This window comes from Electrophorus electricus, chromosome 1, assembly GCF_041902795.1.
Source record: "Electrophorus electricus isolate QZ-2024a chromosome 1, ASM4190279v1, whole genome shotgun sequence".
In the NCBI taxonomy this organism is placed as follows: domain Eukaryota; kingdom Metazoa; phylum Chordata; class Actinopteri; order Gymnotiformes; family Gymnotidae; genus Electrophorus; species Electrophorus electricus.
Genome location: NC_137497.1, coordinates 6,337,678 through 6,348,641, shown reverse-complemented (window position 1 = coordinate 6,348,641; position 10,964 = coordinate 6,337,678). Strand labels below are relative to the sequence as shown.

The 10,964-nt window shown below is 36.5% G+C and overlaps 1 protein-coding gene across 1 annotated transcript; it reads left to right on the top strand.

The window, feature by feature from the left end:
* LOC118241302 (deoxynucleoside triphosphate triphosphohydrolase SAMHD1-like) lies at window positions 1-7,200 on the top strand. Its single transcript, XM_035525950.2, has 15 exons — window positions 1-33; window positions 192-370; window positions 472-605; window positions 932-993; window positions 1,302-1,439; window positions 2,777-2,893; window positions 3,070-3,204; window positions 3,434-3,510; window positions 3,612-3,723; window positions 3,804-3,895; window positions 4,280-4,386; window positions 4,675-4,835; window positions 5,107-5,187; window positions 6,665-6,769; window positions 7,063-7,200. Exons 1-15 carry the CDS (start codon window positions 1-3, stop codon window positions 7,198-7,200), a joined length of 1,671 nt encoding a protein of 556 aa, XP_035381843.2.
* Window positions 7,201-10,964: the final 3,764 nt, after the last annotated feature.

The window sequence follows — 10,964 nt, the reverse complement described above, 5'->3', positions numbered from 1 at the left end:
ATGGCAGAACAGAATAAGAAAGACAGCAGGAAGGTAAGATAATGTGGACAACACTATATTAACTAAAAAGGAGATCTGTCATTTGCAGTTAATTATTTCTTAAGCAGTGTGTGTGTGTGTGTGTGTGTGTGTGTGTGTGTGTGTGTGTGTGTGTGTGTGTGTGTGTGTGTGTGTGTTTGTGTGTGTGTGTTTTCGTGAAGATCTTCAAGGTCTTCAATGACCCCATCCATGGTCACATTCAGTTGCATCCTCTGCTGGTGAAGATCATCGATACTCCACACTTTCAGCGCTTAAGAAACATCAAACAACTTGGAGGAGGTTATTATGTCTTTCCAGGGGCTTCCCACAACCGCTTTGAACACTCCATTGGGTACAATTACTTTATACTTGAAATACTTTATTGGGAATTATGACATTAGCTACAAATAACAGTATGGTGACAATGATAATTAATCTCATTTTTATTATCAGTGTGGCACATTTAGCAGGGAAGCTTGTAAAAAATCTGCATGATTCCCAAAAGAAAGAAAGAACAAATGAAGAGAAAGAGAAAGAGGAGAAAGAGGAACTCTGTGTGCAGATTGCAGGATTGTGTCATGACCTGGGTAAAATATTATTGACTATTAGTGTTTGACCATTACCAGTACTAGTGAGACTCTGCTTACATTATGTACATGTACAGAAATAATAAATATATATATATGTGTATGTGTAATTATACTGTGAGTGCATATATGTCAAGCAGAGTCTCACTGGTACTGGTAACGGTACTGGTGTATTGTACAAACATAATACAGAATACATAGAATAAAGTAGGTGGGGAGTTAAGTCTATATGTGTGGATATTGTTTGATGTTTGAAGCAAATTGTGATTAGTTCAATTAACATTTATTACACTTAATCCAGACTGATAGTGTATTTCTGATTTAAGGCCATGGGCCATTCTCTCATTTATTTGAGGAATTTATGAAGAAAAAGGATCCAAACTGGAAGGTACAGCATTACCACTTGTAATTAATGTTAACTTTCTCATAAACCTAAATAAGTGTTATTAGTATTTTAGTATTGAATGTATTTTTTTATTTGTTTATTTGAAAAAAAAATACATCTCACTACATCTCAAAATTATTTCATTATTGTTTTTTGTTGTTGTTTATTCTTAAATATCTGCTTTTCTGAACTTTTTTCTCGACATTATTTATGTATAATCATGTTTTCAACTAAAACAAACTATAAAAATATAAAAATAGTCATAATATTGGACATTTTCACCTTCAAACCTTTGTTTTCCATTGAGACAGCATGAAGAGCAAGGAATCACAATGTTTGAAGACCTGATAAAAGACGAAGAAGTTGATAAGGAAATGGAAGAATGCAAAATTGAACCCCAGGATATAAAATTCATCAAGGACCTGATCCGTGGCATAACAGCTTCTGAGGTATGGACTCACATGACACTCTGCTTTATACTAGACCACGTAGAACATTTTAGTAATATAAATGAGATGCATTTAAGACAAATGTAATTCCTTCATGTATGAGATTGTGAACAATAACAAAAATGATAAGAATTAATAGTTTTTACTGGAAATTTCATTCCCAAACCTTTTCTTTCCCTTTGGAATATCATGAAAAGCAAAGGGTCAAAACGTTTGAAGAACTGATAAATAAAGAATACAAAATTACATCCCAACAATTTGAAAACATCAAGAAGCTCATCCGTGGCAAGACAGATCCTGAAGTATGTATTCATATGACACTCTGATTTATACCATACAACATAGATCATTATAGGAAAATAAATGAGGTACATTTAAGACGTGTCCAATTTCTTCATGTATGAGTTTTGAACAATAACAAACAAGATAATTAATAATACCTCTTATTGGAAATTTCACCTCCGAACCTTTGTTTTCTCTTTGGAATATCATGAAAAGAAAAGGATCAAAGAGTTTGAAGAACTGATAAGCAAGGAGAGAACAATGGAATATAAAATTAAATCCCATCACATCGAATTCATCAAGAAGCTGATCTGTGATGAGATAGATTGTGAGGTATGCACTCGTATTAAACTCTGCTGTATACCAGAACATGTAGAACCTTATAGGAAAATTGTATTTAAGACAAACAGAATTTGAATGCATAAGATGACAAACTTTTTCTTAGTCAGAAAAGGTGATATACTGTCCTAGAAGATCATGTCTTTCTGTTTTAATACATTCCAAAATGTTAAAAGGCATAATGTTTACCTGTTGTGCTGGTGATTGGACAGTTTGGTTGGCTAATGCAGTGCACAAAAATACAGTTTCCTTTGTGTTTGCTTATGTATATCTCATATAATCAGGCAGTTATAGCTGATGGATGGGTATTCTTACAAAAACAAAAAACAAAAAAACAAATGCTATTGTTTTCCAAGGGATCTTAAAGTCATTCTTCATTGTTTAGTTAGAGAAACTCAAGGTTCAAAGGGATGTACTTTATAATTTGATCACTCCTTGCTAAGCAAATAGCCAGTCTGAAGGACCTATTCTCTGTATTTTCCATTGACATAATAATGGGGTACAGTTCCTCTTCAGTCTTCAGCAGCTATTAACCATAGTTCAACACGTCATACATTAAAATATGTTGGTATAGCATGTGGATAATGAGAGTAATGTCATTGTTTTGAAGTACACAGCCAAATTTCTCCAACAATAACAAAAATGATAATAAATAATACCTTTTATTTTAATTTCATCTCCAAAATGTTGTATTTCCTTTGGGATATCATGAAAAGGAAAACATCAAAGTGTTTGAAGAACTGATATACAGGGAAGCAATGACAGAATATAAAATTGAATCTCGTCACATTGAAATCATCAAGAAGCTGATCCGTGGCAAGAAAGATCCTGAGGTATGTATTCATGACACTCTGCTTTGGAACAGTTGACCTAGAACATTATAGGAAAAGAAATGAGGTGCATTTATGAGCAATTCCTTCATGAGTGAGATTGTAAACAATAACAAAAAAGATAATAAATTATACCTTTTATTGGAAATTTCACCTCCAAACCTTTTTAATTGGGACAGAATGTAAATGAAGAAATCAAACAGCTTGATGACCTGTTAAAAGACAAATGCACTAAGGCAGCAGGAAATTATGAATTGAAATCTGAGCATATTAAAACCATTAAGGAGCTGTTCCATGACAAGACAGACTCTGAGGTATGGACTCAAATAACACTCTGCTTTAGACCATGTAGAGCCTTGTAGGAATATAAATGAAGTGCATTTAAGACAGCTGGATTTGAATGCACAAAATGGTGTAAACTCTTTCTTAATGTAAGCCAGAAAAGGTGCTTCACTGTCCTAGTGACCATAGACCAACACTTCAGAGCATTAATACCGTGTTGATGTGGCATGGGAATAATGGTACTAATGTAATTGTTCACAGCACAAGTCTTTCCTGTACGAGATTGTGAACAATGCCAAAACTGGCATTGATGTGGACAAAATGGATTATTTCAGTCGGTGAGTTTTTATGAACTGTAAACTTGTCTTTAATCTCTCCAAGATTCAGTTGAAGACTGAATTCTATTTTATGACACATACTACATTTATCCTTTATCCAGAGACTGTCACCATCTGGGTATGACATCCAACTTCTCCCACGAACGTTACATGGTGTTTGCACGGGTTTGCACTAATGATGATGGAGCCGAGCACATCTGCATGAGAGACAAGGTGATCGCATAAACAGGGAAGTGTTTGTTTTAGAACGACGTCCAATCACCATTCTGAGGTTTTTTTTTTCTCTCCATCAGGAAGCATTAAACATGTACGAGCTCTTTCATGTTCGGAACCTGCTTCACCACACTGCCTACCAGCACAAGGTTAAATGGGCAGTTGAAATCATGTAAATTAATCCTGATTCTATAAAACCATATCATACTTTCCATGTGGGGTTGTTACATCCTGTGACATGCACTATTTAGTGTGTGTATCCTAGGCATAATGGGTCTGCCTTGGTTTGCATGGGAATCAAGACTCTGCCTCCTGCTCTCATCGTTCTCAGATCACAGATTGATTTCTGTCCTAAAATCAGAGCTTCTGTGCAACTAAACAATGTGCTGTATATTTGTATGTTTGGAAAGTTCTAAACCAGAAGAGTAGGTTTTCATTTCCTTTTCAGTATTTTTGAACTTTGATTATGTTAGAGAGAGAGGCAAGTTTTTTTGTGATTTCTCTCTTTTTTTTAGTCTCTTTTTACTGTGATCTTTGTTGTTGTTGTTATTCTCAGGATATTTGATGCACTCAAAGAGGCTAATAAACACATTAAACTGGGGGGAAAAAACCTCGCCATTTCTGAAGCAGCAGGAGATCCCAAAACCTACCTGCAACTCACAGGTTTTCCCTCTGTCTCTGTAAAAAATAGACTGTGCTTTAGCAGGCATACATAAAATAATGCATATTACATAAATAGCAGTCACAATAATCACAACTTGAAGTGAGATATATTAAGTAATGGCTGATGAATAAACTTCAGCTATCAATGCATATATCCAAGGAATCATGATTGATTTTCTAAAGCTCTGATATGAAGATATTCATATATCACTCAAGAAAATAAACTCAAGAAACAGTGGTTTTAGTGGAAACTTTTATTTAGTTTTTTTCCTCCCTTATGATCTACAGATGACATTCTTCATCAGATCCGATGGAGTTCAGACGACAAGCTGAAAACAGCACAGGAAATAATTGAGAGAATTGAAATGCGCAGATTGTACAGGTACATTGATGGGAGAACATTTGAGCCTGACAAAGTGAAACCCCTGAATGATAATAAAAAGTTGGAGGTTAGTCATGCACCTTTTTACTAGATAGGGATTATGTTCTTTATGCTTATAGGAATGGCATGTTAATGAGAGCACAGAAGTGGGAAAAAAATGTATTACTTATTTTACCACCAAACATGCAAGTTCAAGCAACTGATGAGAAGAAGGTGATCTGCAAGTTGTAATAAAATAGTAGACAAGTACTTACACAGATAACCCAGAGTCTAGAGCTTTGGTTTCAAAATCTGTACTTCATACTGTACTTCAGTACATTATAACTCCCCACCAACAGAAAAAGCTGAAAACCTGGGTGGACACAATCAAGAGACAACCTAGTGACCATCAGCTCTCTGCAGAAGACTTTATAGTCAAGGTAAGTACAGAAAAATACTATAAACACCAACAGTGCAGTACAGGGAAATATTGTATACTGTAACGCTGCTGGCTCGAGTGCCGCAGGGTGCGGGGCAAGGCGCGCAGAATTCCTCGTTCGTGCAAGACATTTATTAGCATTAAACATGGACAACACAAGAGACACTGACATACAACTACACAGGTGAACATTATTAAACATTTAACACTAACGATATACACTTAAATACGAAAGGTAGAAACAAACACAGACGTTACGTGCTACAGCTACTGTTTACATTAATGACTCACAAAGACACATAGCTAGTGACAATGACCAACAAAGGGAGCACACACAGACAGGAGTTTAAATAGACACACAAGACTTTAACATTTAACCCTATACTCGTGTGTGCAATCGTGCAATCGTGTGGTTACAAAAACAGAGACACAGTACATTTGTGAATCTGCCTGCACGCGGCGGGCTGTACCATGTGACTTATGAGGGGAGGAGCAGTCCGTGAAATATACATTTGCAGTGTAGCAGACATGATTTTTCATTGGTGGAGCTTCAGTTTGGCTGTGCAGCACAGAACCAAATTTTAACTATTAAAATACTAAAGCTTCTTATAGTCTTCTAACTCCTGAAATACACTTGGCTTGTAATCTGCATTGTCTTTATCTTAACAAATATTCAATTCAAAAGATAATCAGATAATCAAGCTCAGAGGTACGTGACTAGTAATCAGGTCAAGACTGATCAGCACCAGGTTGCCACTGTTGGGTACCTGATCAAGGCTGTAACGGTGAGCGGTAAGGAGGCGAATGCAAGTGCGGAGAAGAGCAAGATTTATTAGAGGCAAATCCAAATTCAGATTCGTCAGAGTAGTCCAGGGTCATTGAGCCAATACTAAGAGTACGAGGATACATGATAAATAAAATAAATAAAAAAACCACACCACACGAGGCCAAACAAGTGAAGCAGGCTATAATAGAGGCTAGGATAAACACAAAAGGTATGGAATGCAAACTTATGGATATGGGCTTTCAAATACATAAATAAAGGTCATTCAAACATCCATCCATACAACCAGTGAACAGCAAAGACACAGGGAATAAGACAGGGTTTAAATACATGAACATAAGACTAGAAACAAGGAAAAGGTGTGGAAAACCAAATGAGTGGTGGAGAATACAAAGCTACGGAATGGAACCAAAATAATACATATGACAGGGAAACCTTGGAACATGGAAGCTAGGAGGGACCAGCTGAGACAAAGGCCCTTAACCCTCAATTGCTCAAGTTGTGTTCAGTCATAATTGTAAGTTGCTTTGCATAAATGACAGCTATATGCTGTAAATGTAAAGAGAAAATGTGCATTTGAAAAAAGAAAAAATTAAAACAAAATATTTGTCTAGAGCAGTTCACTTAGTCATACATGTACTTATACACTTTTAATCTATAATTGTTACTGAAATAATTGTCTCCATCATTACAGCTTGCAAAATTCAATTATGGGATGAAAGACAAGAACCCTATTGATTCTCTGCTATTCTACAGCAAAGAAGATCCATCCAAACCATTCACAATGTCCAAAAATAAGGTACTAGATTGGGAAACTGTTTTATTTGATAGTTATCTGTTATTCCACTTGTGTGATACCAATTTTGTAATATTAGAGTTAGTTAACATCCAAGAAACTGCACATACTAAAGTCTATACAAGCAGGTCTACATGTATGTGCATGTGCTGGAGTTTACTTACATGGACAATAGCAGCACTGCAGGACATTTCTGACTGATTTAAATACAACTTTGTTTTTTAACAGTGACTTGTGAATTGTTTCAACTTTTTAATTTAACTGTGTGATGTGTGAATTGTTTCATGTTTTTACAGGTCTCATACTTCCTGCCTAAAAGATTTTCCGAAACCAAAGTCATGCTTTTCTACAAGGGAGAAAAAAAAGATGTTGAAAAATTGGCCAAAGAGAAAATTGAAGCATTTTGGGAAGAAGTGAAAAAAACAGATCAGTAAGAGTTAGGTGGTTAGTGTGAAACACAAACACATTTTAAAGCACTAAACTTCAAATTGCTTTCAAATGACTAAACTCCTTTAACACTGATAGAAACAGTTAGGATATTTTTTCAACAGTAGTGATTTTAGAAAGTTAAAACACTAAAAGTAGTAATGGTGATACATAGAGGACCACAATAACTGAGTCCATATGAAGTTTTAGTTAGTTTAATTACATGGGGATTTCTGAAACAGCTAATATATATCTTGTTCATATACATTCAAATATATTTTACTCTTACATGGGCATTTCTAAAACAGCTAATATATCTTCTACATATGCATTCCAATATGTTTTAATCTTACATGTGGAAATCTGAAGTAGCTAACATATCTTTGACATGTAGACTGCACTGTAGTTATTACCCCTTCATCAGTACAGTTCACTACAGTTATTAGCCCTTAATGAGTACACTAATACTGTGGTTATTCCTGGGATCTTCTTTATATATATAATGAATGTTTTGTACTTCCTGAAAGATTATGGGTTAAATTATCACTTGAAAAATGTTTTTATTGGGATCAATATTATTATTTAGTTATAGGAATGTAACAAAATTCAAGAATAAATAATTCCATTACTCTCCCATCTTTTTATAACTGTTCTAAATATACACACTGCTCTGAACATACACACTGCTATGAACCTCCTGCTCTGAAGATATACACTGCTATAAACCTCATGCTATGAACATACATAGTGCCATATGAAACTCGTCCGTATTTCCTTAAACGCATGTGAAGCTCAGTCATCTGAACAGCATTGATAAATGGCTTAATTATGATCAGCTGTATGGCTGAATGAAAATTAATGCCTTTGACAGACAAATCCCATCATTAAGAGGGAGAATGGGGTGATTGAGGTAAGTGATGTTCTATGAGCTAACCATAGAGGGTCTAAAGGAGAAAGAGCAGTTTATCAGTGAAACCACTAGGGGAAGTGTTTTTGTACAAGACTTTCTTCATGTGGACAGGAAAGAGAAATATTCAGTTTATGCGAAAAAAAGAGATGCGAAAGATCATTGCATTCATCTGACCGCTAACAACAGATCCCATCATTAAGAACTCCAGGTGGGTGTTCCATGAGTTTGTGTGATCTGTGTAGTGTATCTAATACCACCACACACAGCAGTCTCCCACAGACCCCTTATGATGTTCATGGCCAAGTTTCCCTGCTATCTACGGTGGGAAGCTGCAAAGAGAGTAGGGCCAAGATAGTCGAGAGAAAGCTTCAGTGATTTACATCTTAACTCTTAAAAAGTTCTTTAAATCCCATAGATGGGCATTATTTCAATTAAATGTTTTTAAAATATGTACTTAATTATTTTTGATCATGCTGAAATTTGTATTTTGATGGACAGTTTGTGTATTTGAAATTTATTTTTTAAATTATTTTATTGTTTTCTCATTTTATTGTCAAATAAGACACATTTTTATCCCTAGGTTAAAAGTGTTGAAAAAATGACTACGATTAATACAATCTCAGTCTTTATCTAAATTCAAGTGAATCACAGGACATGTCCTGTCGGGTCCAGCAACTCTCACCCCCTCCACCTGCACCCACTGTATTGCACAAAGACCCGCCCCTACTCTGATTGGCTCTGACCCTGACAGTTACACACCACCTCACCCCTTCATGTCTAAATCTATCCAACCTAAACAATGAAGGCAATGAGTACTAGCCAATCAGAGGAAGAGTTGCAGTCAGCAATGTGTTCATTGTGAACTACCAGATTTCACTTGTGTTCTTTGTGACCTGTAGCTTGACAAGAAAGAGGCTGGTTTAGTGTTTGGTGCAAATTTCCTTGAAGATAAAGACATTTCCCTGTTTGCCTGTACTGTACTGAGTAGATATGGGACTACTATATGGGATTTTGTGTGTGGGTGGGTGGGGGTGATTTAACAACCTTTAAAAATCAGACATCCTTGTGCTTTTGAATATTTAATACAAGCGGCACCCATGCTGGGACAAATCAGTTTTCATAGTGTTACACCCTTGTGACATTACAAGTTTGTTCTTCGTGCTGTGTTTTACAGGTTATCGAGGGTGTACTATAAGGAAACCTGTGAGCCACAGAGATAACTCATAGACGACGTGATTAAACAATGGGAAACCTTTGTCACTTATGTGTTGGTGCCCCGTAGTGTCTTGGTCAGTAGTCACCATGCGTGCCACAGTAGACGCAGCTCTGAGTTTGTCCAATCACTGTCAGTTGTAGGCTCTCTTTGAGATAGGGTGTTGAGTTTGAATAGGGCCTTATGAGTTAGCACTTTGCTGTCTGGCTAGGTTCTTAGATAGAGCCTTATAAGTATACTTGATCTTTATGCACAGGGCCTCGAGTGGTTAGTTGTAATGCTTCTTAAATATGAGATTTGAGTTGTTAAGACAGTGGACACGTAAAGCTTCTCCATTAGGAGGTTCAAGTTGATACAGTTTTATATATATATGCTCATGAGAGGGGTAGGTAATAGGGCCATAACAGGCACATTAACTTCTCAATAATGCAACCCAGTGCATCTAGGCATCAAGACAACCTGCTGAAGTTTAAATTGAGCATCAGAATGGGGAACAAAGCTGATTTAAGTGACTCGGAACATGGCATGATAGTTGGTGCTACATGGGCTGGTCAGAGTATTTCAGAAACTGTTGACCTACTGGGATTTTACAACCTGTTGCTGTCATTGTTTGGCAACAGCCTGTCTCACCACAAAGACCAAGAGTCCCGACACACCCTCTATTTTTGCTGTTGCTGGTGAACACACTGATTTACCAATGTTTTTAGTAAATCCTAAACAGCTCAGTTACCACCTTACCAAACTGCCAGACACCACACCCCTCAAGAGTCATTTCTTTTTTTTCCCTGAATCAGCTGACATGGAGGAATACATCACAGAATCACTAAAGCTCAGCTACAAACGGCCCTCAACATTTGTATTTTTTTGTTTGTTTGTTTTTTGTGAAGAAGAAAAATGACAGGGGTTAACGCAGTGTATAGATTATCGTGGATTAAATGTTATTATACTGAATAATCACTACACGCTTCTACTAGTCCCCTCAGGTCTGGAACAGCTTCACCAGCCCACAGCATTTACTAAATTATGGTTATACCCTGATATGTATCAGAGAGGGTGATGAGTGGAAGACCGATTTTATTACTGTGAGGGACCACTATGAACTCTTGGTTATGTCTTACAGCTTGGTAAACACTGCTTCAGTTTTCAGTCCTTTGTCAGTGAAGTCTTCAGAGATGTTAAATAAATGGGTAGTGGTCAACATTGGTATTTTTGTCACGGTTGGCCCCTTATAGTGTCATTATTGTCATGGTTTCCCTGTCTTGTGTTATTGTTTGCTTTACTTCCTTATTGTGGTTCCGTTCCTTAGTTTCTTCACCTCTTATTATTTGCACCTGTGTCTTGTTTAACTCTTATTAGTTCATGTATGTAAACATTGTCTTGTTCCCTGTGTTTCTGTCTGGTTATTGTAATTCCTAGCCTGTATGTGATATACTGTATATACTGAATGTAAATCAAAGCCTCTGTGTGTTAATCCATGCTTTCATGTTTCCTAGCCTTGTTTTTATTCTAACCTTCGTTTATCCTAGTGTCACGGATGGCCACCCTCCTGGCGTCCCTGTTACCATGGTTTCCATGTCATGTCTGTTTTCCTTTACTTCCTGGTAGGTCCGTTCCTTAGTTTCGTTTTCTCCTCGTCTGGTTTTCCACAC